The 18,233-nt window shown below is 37.4% G+C and overlaps 1 protein-coding gene across 1 annotated transcript in view; it reads right to left on the bottom strand.

Moving 5' to 3' along the window:
* CAPS2 (calcyphosine 2) overlaps window positions 1-18,233 on the bottom strand; it is a 74,615-nt gene that overhangs the window by 30,694 nt on the left and 25,688 nt on the right. The window contains exons 9-16 of the mRNA XM_045288794.1: window positions 13,632-13,706; window positions 12,609-12,704; window positions 12,426-12,519; window positions 10,800-10,918; window positions 9,762-9,838; window positions 5,951-6,105; window positions 2,649-2,768; window positions 6-102 (exon numbers count right to left, since the gene is read on the bottom strand). Of these exons, the coding sequence (XP_045144729.1) occupies window positions 6-102; window positions 2,649-2,768; window positions 5,951-6,105; window positions 9,762-9,838; window positions 10,800-10,918; window positions 12,426-12,519; window positions 12,609-12,704; window positions 13,632-13,706 (833 nt within the window). The remainder of the gene's footprint in view (window positions 1-5; window positions 103-2,648; window positions 2,769-5,950; window positions 6,106-9,761; window positions 9,839-10,799; window positions 10,919-12,425; window positions 12,520-12,608; window positions 12,705-13,631; window positions 13,707-18,233) is intronic.

The following is an 18,233-nucleotide window of genomic DNA, read 5'->3' as shown; positions in this document are numbered from 1 at the left end:
ATTACCTGCCATTACTTGAGGGTGCTTCCTTGCACAGTAGCATTTTCTTATGTCTGTTATAGACACACTGCCAGTTTTGTTGAAATCCAGGTTCATAAATGCCTAGTTAGAGAAATGTTATTTTTTCTATGATATTATTCATTAGACATGAGAATTTAATTTCCCATTTTCAGTAGATTATTTCTGCTAGAAATTCTCCAGTAGAGTTTTTCTACAAGATAATCTAAAGGTTATCAACGTAAGGAAAGCATGGTGAGTACGAAAGAACAGGGACTGGAGTAAGATAGCAGGAAAATAGCACTGACGTATGAGTTCCACCACTCCATAGCATCCTGACCTTGAAATAGTACTTAGCGAAGTTCCGTTGCCCTGGCTTACCACCTCTGTAAACTGAAGAGTTTGGGGAAATGACCCTTTAGGTAACTTCCAGCTCTAGGGTCTATATGAGACTGATAAAATTGGCAACACAAGACTGCCAGAGCTAAAATGAATCTGCAAAGTATCCCATAGCATCCCATTTTATGCTTTAAAAAACAAACTGTTGCTTTTTTTACTTTATCTCCTGAATTTTAACATTACTCTTTGTAACAAACTGCTTGTTGTTGTTTGATTGCTCCTCTAATTGAATGCATGCGTTTTATGAACTATCCTATTGGGCAGAGGAGTAGGTTCTTAGATACAACCTATCCAGCATCACATTTACAGAAGAGTCTGCTCGAAGCGTGGTTGTTTAATCATGGCACCATCTTCCCAGAACTTTGGAACCTCATAGCTCTTTTTTTATTCTCTTGTCTGAACAGCAAGATTTCTGAAGGAGGTAACACCCGGGTTCTACTCTTTTTTTATAGGAGGTAGCAGAGCAAGCCCTGTCTTCGTTCCGAGGGCTGTTTTTGAAAAATCCCTCACAGTGAGTAACTTTAAATAACAGAAACCATCTAAATCAGGTAAAGATAAGACTCTGGCTAAGATCAATCTGGGTCAAAATTCCCCTCCAGCTACGAACTTGTGAAATCTAAGATCTAAGTTATCTGCTTCCAAATCCCCAACATGGAAAGGGGCTTACAATGGACACTCCCTTTCCAAAAATAAGGAAAAGGGGAGGGAAAGCAGGAACCCCTGCAGTGGCGTGGGTTATGCATTGGTCAGCACTTTGAAAGCACTGGCGCCCCGTGGAAAAGCGATGAAGCCTCCTGCTGTCACCATGTGTCGTCTCAGAAACGGACAGTTCTACCCTGTCCTATGGGTCGTTATGGGTCAGAATCAGCCCCATGGCAGGGAGTTTCCACAGGTAGGAGGAACAGAATGGTAAACAAATGAGTTCGAGTCCCAGCAAGGAAATTCCATTTGACTCCCAGGCTTGAAGACAACCCTCTGTTCTCTGGAAACGGCTAGCCTGTGGCCTCACACTCTGGACCTTCAGCGGTGAAAAGAGAGAGTCAGACACAGGGCGAAGGTGCTCTGTGGGGACCATCTAGGAGAACAAAGGAACAGGGAGGAGTGTCTGCCTGCAAGCACTGAAGGATGGAAGAGAAGCAGGGATCTGGTCCTCTCTCAAAGCCCTCCGGAGGAATCAGCACGGGGAAATGCCGATTGGGACTTCTCGTCTCTAGATCTGTAAGAAAATAAATGGTTGTCTTTCAAGGCCCCCCTTGCCTCACTTTGTGGTATTTCATAAGGCATCCATCAGAAACTAACCTAGATGTGAGATCAAGGCACATATAAATTTATAAATGTAATGTGGTGGACTTGTTTACTTTCAAGTTCTTATTGTGATTTCTTGGCCAGTAAAAATACAGGCAATTAGATTTTTCTCTTTGAGATTCATATCTGATACAATTATTTATACTATTTTTCAGAAGAGTCCTGGTAGATTACACATGGGGACGACTGCTAACCACCAGTGCAGCAGCTGGAAACCTGCAGCCAGTGCATGGGGAAAGAGGAGGCTACCTTTGCCAGCAGCTATAGTCTGGGAAACTCACCGAAGGTGATTACTCGTCCTGAAGGGTCACGTTGAGTCAGATATGACTCCTTGGCAGTGAGTGGGTTTTTGCTTTGTTTGGGAGCTTTATTTATCTTGGTGATTCAAAAGGTTGGTCGTTTGAACCCACCCAGTGGCCTGTAGGAGAAAGACCCAGTGACCCATATCTGTGGAGATCACGGGTGAGGACACCCTACGGGCAGAGCTCTTCTGTGACACAGGGGTCAGTTTCAGTTGAAATGGGCTCCGAGGGAACCAGCAACCACCGTCCGAAAATTACAGGAATTGAGCACTGACACTTGGACAGCCCTAAATCTAACAATTTTACATGTTAGCATCCCTCAAGCCTCACGCCAAGCCTTTAAGACAGGAAAATAAGATTTGGGATATTTAATCATGCATCGGTATGGCTAATAAATTTCTGAAGCTATGCTTATTTATAATTTCAGCCTTTGTGTTACAACATTTTCCTACAGCATGTATGTAAGTTACTCTATACCATATAGAGAGTATGAGTGTATGAGTGTGTGTTAACTAAACTGAGCATACATACACATACAGGTAAAAATATTTAAACATTTTAAATAGTAATTCACTAGAGTTTTTAAATAATGAATTTAACTATCTACTAAAAGTAGCCATTTAAAAGATTACTTAGCAAAGTTACCTTTCGAACAAATGATTTCCTATATTCATTCATTTCACCAATAATGGCACGTTTGAATTCTCCATAATCCATCTTGTCACTGCCATTGGCATTCAGAATTAGCCACAAGGACTCAAAATCCTAAAAATAATTATATATGGTCACAATAAAAATCATTCCCAATATGCTCAGTTATATGAAATTACTATGGTAGTTTTGGATGCACCAGTTATTTGGGTCAATGTTGACAGAGCTTTCTCAGTTTTGAAATATGTTTTCTTGATGAACAGTATAAATGTGTAACAATTAAATGCATATTTCTAATAAAATATTTATTTTATATATGGCAAATTGACAACAGATTATGTAACTACCACACAAGTCTTCTGCAGAAAACAGAGGTGAATATTACAGTTTAAAATACTTTACTGTGCTTTCCCTTATAAGGAACCTTGGTAGCATCATGAGTTACACATTGGGCTGATAACCTCAAAGGCAACAGCTCAAACCCACCGCCTTCTTTGTGGGAGAAAGAGGTGGCTTGCTACTGCCTTAAAGAGTTACAATTCCGGAAACCCACAGGAGCAGTTCTTCACTGTCCGATAGGGAAACTGTGAGTCAGAATTGAGTCAATTACAGTGAGCCTGGCTTTTGTTTTTTGCCTTGTAATATTTTGTGAACAGATTGTTGTCAATTTTATATGACGATTAAGTGTCAGTAGTTAAATGTAGCCTACATCAAAATTCAGTTTGCTTTAATATTTGTGATAAGTAATACTAGGTTCTATATGGTCATTAAATTATATATGTTCTTGACAAAATCATCACAGTGGCTACACCTTTTGTAACCCTTGACAGTGTAACAAAGTAGCCCAATTAAAAAGGAAATTCCAAGAAGTCACATTTAAACGCAATTATTTTTCAAATGCACCAAGAGAACTATTTAAAGCAATGCTTAGGAAACAGTTCTAAAAGTTAAGAACAATTTAGGAGTGACAATAAATCATACACTTATTTTTTAAATTTATGAAATTCCTTTTTTATAAAAATATGCTTGTCACTCTTTGATTGTGTTCGTGACAATTTAAAGGTTATTTCAGGTTCGGGATTGCCCTCAGTGTTATGACTACTAATTTTCTTTCTGTTACTCTTTGTACATAGAAGATGTGAATGGCTCTAATACTGCTCCATAATTTATACTAGAAGATGTTTGGTTGAGTAAACTCCTTATGCCAATTTGTTGACTTTACCACTAACTTCTTTAGCAAATGTACTTTTTAATACAATGTTCACCAAGTTTCGGGCAATAGAGAAATTCTAGTTTATCTCCATTGCTAACTGTGTGATTGTGGACAAAGGCACGAATGCTTTCTGGTTTCTTGTTGTTATAGTTTGGAGGTCCTTTATCCTAAAAATAAAGAGGTGAAACTAGATGATCCTAGTGTTTGACATTATGAGGGCGACAAGTTTGAACATGATGGAAGACACAAAAGACAGTTAAATCACAATAGAAACAGGCTACTTCACACTGCATAAAATTTTAGAGTTCAGAAGGTATATTCCATTTTAGCTTTTTTTTCACTTGAGTCTCAAACCATTCTCATTATTATTTGGTAGGAAATATAGTTATAATTATAGTTATTATTTATAATAACTATGTATAATATGTTAATTGTGCCATTGATATATTAATTATCAACTAATATATAAGATAGTGATTTATAATGTATTATATAATATATAACATATAATAATTTATAATATAATAAAAATCGACATAGTATAATATTTAATATAATAATATAATATAACAACGATGTAATGTATTAATTAATATATAATATTAATTATTAACATATGGTATATGATGCGTTATATAATTATAGTTATTATTTGGTAGGGTTTGGTAGGAAAAGCCTATGAATCATAAGACTTAAGAGATCTGTCTAAAATCACATAGTTCAAATAGTAAGGCTAGAACTTTTATTTTTTCCAGAATTCTGTCTACAAAATACCTTCCTTGCATCTTGTGACAAGATCATTTGGCCAGGGAAAGAACAATACAAGATAGTCCCTTATCTGGGGTAGATGTTTTCTAAATTCAATGCTTTTAGAATAAAATCTGAATTTAGAACCCAGCTGATCCTTCCAGTCTAATTTATCTTTCTTTCTTCCTCCTTATCTCCTTCCCTTCTTACCTTCCTTCTGTCTATATATTCATATTCATTCACCCATCTATTCATGTATTCAGATCGGTCCATGCACTGTTTATTTAGCACGTGCTGCCTGCCTTGGTGCTGCAGTGATGACAGCATTTGGCTGCTAACCGAAAGGTCAACCGCTCTGTAAGGGAAAGCTCCAATAGTCTGCTTCTGCAAGATGGAGAGCCTTGGAAACCCGGTGGGATGTTCCATTCTGTCCAAGGAGATCGCTATAAGTCAGAATCCAGCCCACAGCAGTGGGTCTGATATTTTTCATATCCCAGACTTAGTTTGACAAACTGAGGATAAAGCCGGCAACCAGAAGCATGCAGTTGCCACCCTAAGGAGACTTATAGTCTAGGCACACAGATCCAGACAATACCTGTGGAAGTGGTGCACAAATAAAATGGAACAATTGTGTAGGGAACACCAGGGGGCAGGAAGGAGTGAATCTTTACACAGGAGTGTAAGGGTAGCTTTCCCAGGGTGGCCTGAAGTAGGAGACAGATTTAGTGGAAGATTGCTCATCACTGAGAAATAGCGTGCCGTGGAAAATGGAAATCAGCTATGGAAGAGTGAACCATTGGCAGCTCCTGGAGCAGCCTCTATGCTCGCCCCTCTGTGCCTTCACCAGCACCTCTCCTCATCTTCCGATATATGCCCCTCCTCCTTCCTTGTCTGCTACCCTCTTGCTCGTCCTTCAGCAGTCACCTTGCATATAGCCTCCTCCAGGCATCCTTCCACCGACGGTCCTCTCCTTCCCTCGTCACCTGGCTTAGAAGTAGACACTTCTCCCGTGGGTTCCCAACGCATCCGTTATTTAACACATAGAGTGTTTTTATCACCATTTATATATTTATCTCCATGGATTACAAAGAGTTTGAGAGAACAGTGATATCAAAAATACAAGCACAAAACCGAGTTATCAGAATCTTACTAAATATTTGATGGAGGAATGAATGGTGACATTTTAAAAATGAATAAAACTGTTGTCTGGTGACTTAGCAGTGAAAACAGAATGAAGCCGGTGATGACCAAGGAACTAGTAAGATTTCAGTAGAAAAGGTGAAGGACGCCACCTCAGAAAAGTACCTTACTGCAGAGAATTACCTGTCGCACATACCTTTTCTGACAGGTCTAAGTTAAATAGTTGTAGAGCGAGCTTGAAATCTGCCTTCTCTAAAAGTCCATTTCCTTCCTTGTCCAATTGTTTAAAGTATTTTCCCAGGCCAGCCATGATGCCAACAGCTCTTTTATGCAGTTTTGCTTTCACTACAGCTGTTGACCAAAGAGAGACAGATGAAAACGGAATGTTCCTAGGCACAAATGTATCAAACTGCAGGTGTCGCTCCTCTAAGGAACTTAAAGTCGGTCACACTGGGGTGCGGGGGTGGGGGCCGGGGGAGAACTGACCAAGCAACTTACAAGATTGGTGAAAGAGCTTGACAATTGGAATGCCTTTATTTCAGGGAATTGTATATAAAGCTTTGTATAAGAATACCAGGGCGATAGCACCACTGTGTGGTTGAAAATGCTATAGTTTAAATGTGGGGGGAAATAAAAAGGACTTGTTTACTTTCTCGGTGTGAAAATAACCTATGTGTTAGAAATAAAATCATACTTTTTAATTATCCAGGCCCCTTCATCTAGCCATCCTTACATTGTCCACCTATTTCCTTATTCTTTGTTGTCCCCAACTGAACTACAAAAGTGATACATGACAAGTCCCTCAAAAGTTATCATTTCAAATCTCCTTAAAAAAAATAAAATTTTCACATTGTGCTTGACACAGCAGAAAGACTTTGGAGTGCTAACCTCTACTTACACATTTGAACTCACCCTTGAAGGACTTATTTTCTCAGGCCACTGGTGCTCTGTTTTTACCTCGGTGACTACTGAACGCCTTTTGTATCATCTTGACTTGAGGAAATACAGGTCACTTGACGAAAGCACTTACTGGGTACAATACAATTAGAGGACAGAAGGATCCGTGGGGCACAGTAGTTAAGCACTTCACTGTTAACCCAAAGGTTGCTGGTTTCAACCCACAAGCCATTCTACAGGTGAAGAAAACGTGGCAGTCCGCTTCGCTCAGGTTAGCAATCTTGGTTGGAAACTTTATGGGGCAGTTCTCTGCCCTCCAGTCACTGTGAGTCAGAATAGACGTATCCACAATGGATTTTGAAAGAGCAAACACAATGCCATCAGATACAACAGCCCCCAAAGTGTCACCTCTTGTATTCACCATGATAAAGTGTTCTTCTCTTCCAGTGCCTCTAAGTCCACTGAGACTCTCATCCATCTTGTGTACAACGGAACGGAACACTGCCCGGTCCCACGTCATCCTCACCAATGCCACTCTGTTCGCGCCCACATGGCAGCCAGAGTGTCACTTCATATTGCTGGGATCTTCTTCTTTTTCTCTGATCTTCTCCTTGACTAGGCAAGATGTCCTTCTCCCGAGACTGGTCTCCCCTGTTCACAAGCATGTACGCTGCTTCCAAGGACCATTCTGGCTGTACTCGCTCCACGAGAGGCAACCCGTGACCGTTAGCATACTCCTCACCAATGCCAGAATGCACATGCGTCCACTATTCTGCAGCCTTCCTTATTCCTTGTCCAGCTTTCATACACACACGAGGCAACTAAAAGCAGAATGGGCTGGGTCAGAAACACCTCAAAGCGGCATCTTTCCTCTTACACTTTCAAGAGGACATTTGCAGCAACATGGCCTTTATTTCGTGACTGCTGTGTGCATGAGCTTTGATTGTGAATCCAAGTAAAATAAAATCCTTGACTTCAAAGTTTTCTTCATTTACCATGATGCTGTCCACTGATCCAGGGGTAAGGAATTTTGTTTTCTTTACACTGAGTTGCTTTCCCGAGTGACCAAGCAAAGTCCAGTCCTTCACACATTGGGGATTGTTAGTAAGCCTTCCTCCAGTTCTAATGCAGTGTCCTCCTTGATACAGTCTAAGGTCTGGGATATGTACTCAGCATTCAGACTGAGCATACGTATGATGAAAGGATACAACTCCGAAGCACACCTTTCCTGATTTAGAAATATGTGATATCCCCTGGTTCTATTCCACTGACTACCTCTTGGTGTATGTGCAGGTTCCATGTGTGCAAAACTAAATGTTCTGGAATTCCCATTCTTGTAACGCTATCCACAGTTTGTGATGATGCACAGTCAAATACCATGCCCAGTTAAATACAAGTAAACAACTTTCTAGTATTGTCTGCTTTCAGCCAAGCTCCATCAGATGTCAGCAATGAGATCCCTCATTCCATCTTCTCTTCTGAATTTCTGGCAGCTCCTGGTCAATTCACTAATTCTGTATTATATTTAGCACATTTTATTTGCATCTGATTTTAATGATATTGTTGAATAGTTTCCACACTCTGTTGGATTTCAGGTACCTGTCCCAGAAAACTTTCAAATCTCCTTCCAGTCTTTATACGATGACTCCTTTTGCATCTTTAAGTGATAATTCTGGATTTTCATTTTTTTCTAATTATCCATTAATTTCTTTGATTAGGTCTATGACAAAGGACTTTCTCCGTTCTAGACTGTGAGCTCCAATTAAGGGTCTATTTTGAACCACCTGGTGGTATAGTGAAGGAGCTCTGATGGCATGGGTGTTATGTGTTGGGCTGTTAACAGTTGAAATTACCAAGTGCTCCTTGGGAGAGAGGGACGACTGTCTCCTCTCACGAAGGTGTACAGCCCAGCAGCCCTACAAAGCACTTCTCCTCTATAGGGTCAGTATGAGTCAGAAGCAACACAGGGGCACTCGGTATACTGTAAGCGTTACATGCTTGAACTGTAGGGACACATTGCAGGGCTTTTCTTTTCAGCTTTAGTGTAATTAATTTTATGACCTTGAGCTAGTCAGTATCTTTTGTAAAGACACAGTATCATTTGTAAAATAAAAAATAGTTATACAATATTATTTAAATACCTGGCTCAATAGTTAGAACTAAACCTGGAATATAGCAAATATACAATAAATGTAAATAACTGATAGAACAATGCTCAGTACTGAATCCCCAGGGTCTAGTATAGTGTTTAGCACATACAGTAGGTATAATTTAATATTATTCATTAATGCATATATTCAGTATGCTCAGAGATAATAATGTTCTAGGAAATAAGTAAAAACACTAAGTAAAACATGAATAAACTCTTGGATGTTTTTACATAATCTAATGAATTACTCAATTTTTAAGGGAGATTACTTTAAAAGGACAGCAACTATAAATTCTACTCTTCTTATTAGGCAATAAATAAATAAATCCCCATATTTTAAGGAAAACCAGCATTTATTTTGTTGTTGTTGCTATTTGTTTGTTAAGTAGGAAAGGTTCGATCTAGACAGCTATACTATATGCTAAGTAGTAATACCAAAACATCTTAGATGTTCCAAAGACTACACATATTTCATTTCATTCCTAATAAAACTTTAGAAAGTTAATAGAATAGAGATTATTATCTTGAGTGTACAGTTGGAGTTTCATAGAAAGTAAACTCAGAACATAAATCGGTCTCCCTGTCTGGCAGTTTTTTCTTCTACCCTAGACCACCAAAAAGGCCTTCAGAATATCGTCGAATAATGCTTAAAGCCAGGCTTATTTGACACAAAAATCAGTTTTATTTTTTATCCAATTAAAGTGTAACACTCGTATTTTCCAGTAACTGCTAAAATTCTTAAATTCATAATCCACATAGTACTAGTCAGTTAGAATTCTCAAAGTAAGAAAAAAATCCATCAAAATGTACAAAAGATAGTTTTCATTTAAGAAAAATGAGAAAATAGAAAAAATAAAACAAGTGTTACAAGATTAAGAACTATCCAGAAATATTGCTTTATTGCTTACAAAGAAAGTGGTTGAAGGTGAAAACTACCTGAGAATGTAGCATTAATTCATACCTTGAACGGCCTTGAAGAGTAGCCTATCCCTGGCTTCTTGGCTGGTTACATCATACACATGATCCTCAGAGTCAGTTCTGCCATGGATACATTTAGAACAATAAAAATATATGATGTTACACAATTTTGGAAACTGAAAACCCCTCTTGGTCCACACTCAAAAAAATATAGAACAATTGGGAGAAATACTTGGGGTTAATCAAATCCCACCTCTGCCTGCCCTTTAATACCCAGTTAATAGATTAAATGTGCTACAGGATCTAAAGTCCTTAAACTCTCCCAAAAGCTACATGTAAATCCTTTGCGTCTTCAGTCATTTCAAATGCACACTGGTAATGGCTTAACACGCAACTACAAACTGGAGGAGAAAGATGCGATCATCTGTTTTTGTAAAGAGTTTAAAACTTGGCAGCGCTGTCGGGCAGTTCTCCTCTGTCCCTAACAGTCATAGGCAATGGGATAATTGTACATTTGGTACAAGAGCCATTGCAATTTCCACTAATATGTGTCACCAAGTATGATTAAAAGTCAAAGTTATCTTAGTGTATTTTTTTATTCATAGTATTTTTATTATGAATATAATCAATCAAAAATGTCAAATTTTCACCCTAAAGAAATTGACAGAGGAATTGCTTAAACCTATCACTGTGTGGGACCAAGATTCTTTTTAACATTTAAAAAGAAAGTACCACCCTAAATAATGTGGGAAATTTTATTTTAATATTGTATAAATATTTCATCTTATAAAATTTCGTACATTGGTAATGCATGGTATAAGTGCTATAGCAAAGACACATGAACAAAGCACCTTTAATTCACATAAAATGGAGCACAACTTAATATTAAATTAATTACAATTGTTCCCACATGTAAAGATTTTTTGAATACAACATATATAAAATATACACACATTGTATGCTTTAGTTTAAAAAGCACTAGCCTTAGTGAAAGTCAAGATGTATTGTGTTCAAGTCTCATTTTAAGCTAATAATAGTTCTTTTACTTCCTTTCAAAATGGCAAATTGATGTTGGACTTACTTGAGAGAATTCAAAGCTATCTGATCAATATTTGTAATGCGAAGTGTAAGCAGTGTGCTCGCTTTTATGCTTTCTGGTAGGCTGGGATGATCAGAACTCAAAAATGTCAAATTTGCACCCTAAAGAAATTGAAAGAGAACTTATTTAAACCTAGAACTATGTAAATAATAAAGCATTATTGTGAAATTTAAATGTTCAATCTTGATTATAAGCAACATAGAATCTTTTATCATGGTAAAAAGTATATTTAAGGATAATATTCAATAATCACACAACTATCAGTCGATCCTATAAGAAAATAATCTCCAAATGTCTCTCTAATTGGGAATATTGGTTTGATTCAACAGTCTTGTATATGAAACAATATATATGAAAAATAATGAGAAACTCAGATTTTAAAATAGCAATTACACAAAGAAAGGACACAGTACTAATTTATCACACCACAAAATATAGGAATAGACCCTTTAAGTCCATGGAAAGATGTCGCATGAACTGAAAAGGGTGATACAGCCCTGACTTCTTACACCTGGTCGTTTGGTGACAAACCTCATAAATGTAAAGAAGTCTACTTTGACTTAGTTAAAGAATCAATGCTTTAATAACAAAATCCTTACAAATAACCCTTCATATAGGCTTAAAGTCATTGTTTTAATTGTTGTGAATCAAATAGATAGACATTATCACATGAGAATCACATATTTTCAACTAAAATAGCGGGAGGCACTGAGGTCCTGCTTGTCAGCCCGGGGTCGCAGGTGAGTTGGTTCCCGGAAAGTGGCTGCAGGTGCTCTCTGGGGGGAGCGCGGCCCTGAGGAGTCCTCCTCTCGCTGCCTGTGCTCCGCAGTATTTTCACTTCTGTGGAAGATGAGTGGGGGAATGTTGGGAAGCACACTAATGATTGATTGCCTGTTATTTTTCAACACCATTTGCTTTTGAATGGTCTGTTAAATTATTTCTTATACTAAGGCCAGAAGTCAAACGGTTACTCCAATGTCCAAAGTTGAGATTCAATGTAAATCGAGGCAACATCCTTAAAGTTGGGATATGGAACATTAGGGTTGGCTTCAAAGTTTGAGGTCATTACTTCACAAATTTCCCTCATCTCCGCAGAAAAACAGCTGTCCTACATGCATATACGTATATTAAAGCCACTAAACAAGTGGAAAAAATCAGTGTGAATTGAAAAGTATACAAAACTAGTTCTTCTATCAAAACGCATAGTTTTATATTTATAAGGAAAATCAAGGCAATTGCAAAGAGGAGAAGATAGATAAGCTCTCCCCCATTTCTTATGAGGAGACCTCATTTTTGGTTCACTTTCACATAACCAGTTCAACTTACTCAATGGGACAGGCTTGGAGAGCTTTTTAAAGTACTAGGAGACAAATGATCATACAGATTACCTATCTTGTGGCATTGTAGGGAAAAACAGGAAAATAAAATATACCCTTAGATTCAGACTCTACAGGATCTGGGCCTGATAGGGAAAACCTTGCATAAATGCCCCAGCTCAGGAAATAATTGGGATCTAGAAATCCTTTTCCTCTACCCTCATAGGATGCTCCCAAATTCTAACACCTGCTCTGAGAACAGGGTGAAGGCACAGATACACACGTGACTTACGATATAAAAGTCACCCAGTTGGTATTGATTTCCTTTTCTTCGTCCACTCTGATGACTATAAACGTTTTTTTGAATAAAAGGAAGCACATTTGTCCTAGAAGTTCAATTTCAAAAGGCAAAGTTATTCAGCTTCTCTCCAAAGCACTTGTCTTAAGAACGTTAGTCACGTATTTTAAGGAATACCTATTTTTCCCAAATTGCCGATACTCATACACAGTCAGGGACCCGTCATGAGGGAAAAAGAACCCCACGAGCTCTCTACAAGTGTCGCGTCCATTCCTAGGAGAGAGAGAGAGAAAAGGTAACAAAGAATTTCAAGTGACTGCATGATTTTCAAGTGAAATAACAGTAAACTAAACTCACACCTCCCAGAGAGGACTAACTAGCTCCTTCACATGTACAGCATTGAGAAAGGATTGTAGTGAAGCTGGGGGAAACACAGCACACCTGGCGACAGTGCTGTATTCACTTAGATGTGAATGGAAGGAAATACATTTCTTATACTGACAGGAATATGAATCAGTACAGTGTTCGTTGCTCATTAGACATACATTTATTTATTAAATGTCTTTTTCAAGTAGAAATGATAATAATAAAATTAGTTACGCTTGAGCCATTTAAATAAAATGTAAATTTAGAACAACATTTTTAGATAATTGATGTTGACTTGATGAATTACAATGACGATAGGAAACACCTCTTCAGAGCCACTTAGAAGTACTTAAAACTCTTGAGAAAGAAAACAAAACAATCTTGGCTTATAAAAAGGCACTCTATACAACTATTGTCTTCCATTGCCATGTACAAGTTTATGTGTCAAAGACTAAATGTGTTAACAAAAAGAAAAACAGTATATTCTAATGGTGATAGTACACAAAGAACATTAAAGTAGCATATAGCATAGTGTAGAAAGTTCTTAAGAATACAGAGACATTTGAGAATTGATTCCCTCATTAACTTACTGCATGAAGGGTCATCATGAGTCAGACCTGACTTTATGGCAGTGAGTTGGGCTTTTGTTGGCATATCTGCTATTAATTTGAACCATTAAAATGAAATTAAATAAAGCAGCTTATATAAAACGTAATCGTTAAAGAGCTTCGAATCCATATTGGTACTGGGTCTTTTTTAAACATCACGTCTAAGATTCTGATGAGAAGACATTTTTATAATAACAGGACTAAAGTTTTATAAAATCTAAATTACCTTGATATGATCCTACCATCAAATTGTAATTTATTGGAAAGCGCATTTTCAGTTAATGTAGAATGAGTTTTTATCCTGTTGAGAAATACATTTTGTTAATAATTTCCAGGGCCAATATCTTTAAGTAAATGAATAAAACTAATGTTAAAAGTTGTGTCAATATTGTGTCTACGAATGCTGTTATGATTTGAAACAGTCATAGGTTGGATAATGGGGAAAGTCTAACCTCTTTTTAGCATATTGCTTATTGTAGCAGACACATAGGAAAAATCGTGAGTCATAGTGTAGTATCTTCAAAGGTAAGTTAGAAAGTACTGCTGGAGTTCCAATTTATACATGCAAACAAAACACATTTAATCGAGTCTCTGAGATCAATAGATGGCCCCAACAAATTCTCTCAGTAATGTATTAATATGCTGGTTGTTTTTTTAATTCATCATTTTATTGGGAACTCTTATAAGTGTCATAATATTCCATAATTTAAATAGATCAAGTATAATTGTACAATCGTTACTACAATCAGTTTCAAAACTTTTATTCCTTCTTGAACTCTTTCATATTGGCTCTCCTTTATCCCCTCCCTCCCCTTTCTTGTTATTGTTATGTATTATTATTGTTAGTAGTAGTAGTAGTAGTATTCTATTATATATAAATGGCTATATTGAATGGGGTAAGCTATGGATATATATATATATATATATAAAATAGAGAATATAATAAAAATATATAATATAAATAAAGATCTAGCTATATATGTATATACAATATAAATACATACATATGTATATACCTATATATATAATAGAGAATATAATATAAATATATAATATAAATAAGGATCTAGCTATATATGTATATACAATATAAATACATACATGTGTGTATGTATATATATGTGTGTGTGTATATATATGTATATATAGCCATAGCTTACCCCATCCAATATAGTCATTCACCTACAATTCTGTTATTAGCTCCCCACGAGTGGGGTTCTACAGTCATCACTGCTATCAGTTCACCCTTTCCTCCTTGTCTTCCTGTATCCTCAGGGAATCATTACTCCCTTTGCTATTTCTGAACTTGTTTTAGTCTCATAAAAAAACAACTCGTTGCCATAGCGTCGATGTCAATTCCCAGCAGTCCTCTAGGACAGGGTAGAACTGACCCTGTGAGTTTTCAAAACTGTAACTCTTTACAAGTGAGTAGAAAGCCTTGTCTGTTTCCTTCAGAGCAGCTGATGGTGTTGAACTGCTAACCTTCCAGTTAGCAGCCCAATGTAAAACCACTCTGACACCACGGCTCCTTTCTCATTAGTGCATCTTAAAATAAAAGATGGTCCAATGGAAACCAATGGCATCGAACAGGATCTGCTGGGCCAGTAAATCCACAGTAGGGAGGTCAGCTCAGAAGGTTATAGAGACTCTTTTGGGGAGTGATCTCTTTTGAAAGACTAGGACAATCATGGGAGCTTATTAGGAAGAAGTTTTAAGAAAATTGAAAATTGCATTGGTGAAAAAAGGCCAGGAAAGTTGTGCTGAGCATGTTTTTTATTGTGTTTTGTTTTGTTTGTTTCTCCTCTACCACTACAATGTGTCTGCTCCTTCTTCAGAAGACTGTACTCTGAGAATTTTGTTAGCAGACCTCACCCTATGCACTCTACAGCCATGGTATTTCCCTTTCAGGCTTCTTTTTGTCCCCCAAGCAAAAAGAACATTTAAAAGGAACAAAATTTGAGTTTCTTAAGGATGCCCAAACTGTCCCTTTCCTATAAGTCCCAAAGCACAGAAGTCGCCAGGGGTGTGTTAGAAAGAAGGTAGCATGAAGGATATGTAGAGATTCAGCAGCTTTTGCCTTTTGATAGTTTTGTTTAATGAAGATTTATATTATTTTGTGACAATAATTTCTGATTTGCCCTCATAGTACATTGGTAATTTTTAAAACTTGACTTGTTGGAACCTATGTATCATAGTGCTATAAAAATAAGTATTAAAGAGATAGCACATTTGCGAACCTAGAAGCCACTGTAGCCCTCAAATAACCAGACGTCAAAGACCTGTGAAACCTCACAAAAGACTGCTGACGCTGTGACAAGACTGAGCCATTAAAATAAAACCAACTGCCCACCTCCAGGTAGCTAGTTAGCTAAGATAAACAAATCTTCACTTGTTTAATCCACTATCCATCAGGTTTTCACTTGTGTGTAGCTCACTACATGCCTTACTACAAAATAGTAGAAAAGAGTTCTGTATCAATTTCTAGTATTAAAAAAGGTACCAACTAGCTAAAAAAGCTCTGACAGTTATTTAATTTTACAGGCTCCATGTATCACAAAGACAGCCATCTATAATGTTTGGCCTGACCATAGGAGACAAAACCTCAAAGCACATAGTTTGTATCCTACTACTAATAATCCCCCTTATATTAAGAGAAACGAGAGTTCAACATTGTACTTTTTCCTTTCCTTCTTAAATAATTTGAGGATGCTCACATAAAATGGCAAGTATAATAAAATTGCAATAATGTAAAATTAAGAGAACGGAGTCCACGTTGGTGCAGTGGTGAAACACTTGAGCGCTAACAGAAAGGTCAGCAGTGTAAACCTACCTACCGCTTGGAAGACCAGGCCGTCGGCTTCCACAAAGTTGTGCAGCCTTGAAAACCCTATGGGGCAGTTTAGTCAGCCATACAGAGTCACTCTGAGCCAGAATCAACTGAATGCCAATAGGGTAAAGAGTAAGAAGATATAGGGTACTGAGATAATGAAAACCTTTACCTATAGAAAAAACTAGTGCTCTTGAGAAAGGGCAGTGGAGATAGGATAATCACATGAGGCAGGACGTTGGGAAGCGTCTCATCACAATTCAATTTAATTTGTTGGAATCCATTTATTGCTTTTCTAGAAATATTTACTGAATTCTTAGTATGTGTCTTGGAACAATGCTGAGAAATATAACTACAACAACAGCTTTCATTTATTGAGAATGCCATCAACATTAATCTAGTACATTGGCTCATGTAATTCTTGCAATAGCTCGATGAGTAAGGACTACTGCTCTCATTTTACAAATAAACTTTACAGAAGCAGAGAGAGCTAAAGTAATGTGTCCAAGACCATGTAAGTGGAAGTGAGAAATCAAGGGAAATTCTTTCTCTGAAACATTACAGAGCAGACATTAGTTTAACATCAATAAATTGAACTATAGCTTGAACAGCACTGATTTCTTCATGAAAAGATACATAAATAAGGAAAGTGCTATAATTTCTGACACGTCCAAGACACATGAAATGTCTCACCATCCTTCCTTCTAAGGAGCATTATGGCTGTACTTCTTGTAAGACAGACTTGTTTGTTCTTTTATAAGCCCAACGTGTTTTAAATATTCTTCATTGGCACTATAATTCAAATATATTTATTCTACTCCAGTCTTCTTTATTTAATGCCTAACTTTCTGATGCCTATGAGGTGACTGGAAATTCAATGGCTTGGGTCAGGTGTGCATTAGTCCTCAAATTACCATCCTTGTTTTTCAACACTTTAAAGAGGTCTTTTGCAACAGATCTGCCCAGTGAAATGCACCATTGGGTTTCTAAACTGCTTCTTCCATGATATTGGTTGAGGACACAAACAAGATAAAATCCTTCTCAACTTCAGTCTTTCCTCTATTTATCATGATATTACCTATTAGTACAGTTGTGAATATTTGCATTTCTTTACAACAGAGTAGTTGTAGTCAGCATTGAAAGTGCTTCATCAGAAAGAGCTTCCCTGTCACTTTCAGCAAGCCAGGGTATGTCAGCTGCATATCACGGGTTGGTAGAAAGTCTTCTTCTAAGTTCTTCTTCAGATAGCCAGATTCTCTGATTATCTGCTCAGCATACATATTTAATAAGGAAAGGTTCGCAAATGTGCTATCTCTTTAATACTTATTTTTATAGCACTATGATACATAGGTTCCAACAAGTCAAGTTTTAAAAATTACCAATGTACTATGAGGGCAAATCTGAAATTATTGTCACAAAATAATATAAATCTTCATTAAACAAAACTATCAAAAGGCAAAAGCTGCTGAATTTTTCCAGATTTTAAACCATGCCCTATTCTCTTGCTCTGTGCAAACTGTGGTGGGGTGAAATTTCTTAACATGGCTCTTCTATCCAATTCATTAACTCCCCACTAAATTATTAGGTGGAAAGGTGTAAAATGGACATATATATCATTAATAGAGAGGACTAGTCAGTTTTCATTGCCATCCTACTGGTTATAATGATGAGCCATCTTAGAAGGCAAGAGAGAAGCCTCAAGGACCCTAGAAAAGTAAATTCAATATCTCTTGCTGAAGTGGTGGTGGCTGCAAAGGACCACAGACTGTACCATGGTTCAGATGGACCACAGACTGTAGCAGGGATACTCTGAGGAGCACCGCCAAGATTCCAGGTACCTTCTTATGCTGCCCCAAACTATAGAACTATGGGACAGAGCAAAAGGTGGGCTGTCTTCCTGGCCCATACAGGCCAAGGCCAATGGACTATATGGCTGTGAGACTGAGAGGCTAGATTACTTAATGTAACTCAATGTAAAGCAGACCAAAATCTTCACAGCTG

Source organism: Echinops telfairi, unplaced genomic scaffold (genome assembly GCF_000313985.2).
Source record: "Echinops telfairi isolate 266 unplaced genomic scaffold, ASM31398v2 ScPeMD7_2;HRSCAF=8, whole genome shotgun sequence".
In the NCBI taxonomy this organism is placed as follows: domain Eukaryota; kingdom Metazoa; phylum Chordata; class Mammalia; order Afrosoricida; family Tenrecidae; genus Echinops; species Echinops telfairi.
Note: the sequence above shows the minus strand (reverse complement) of the source record. Positions and strands in the feature narration are given on the sequence as shown.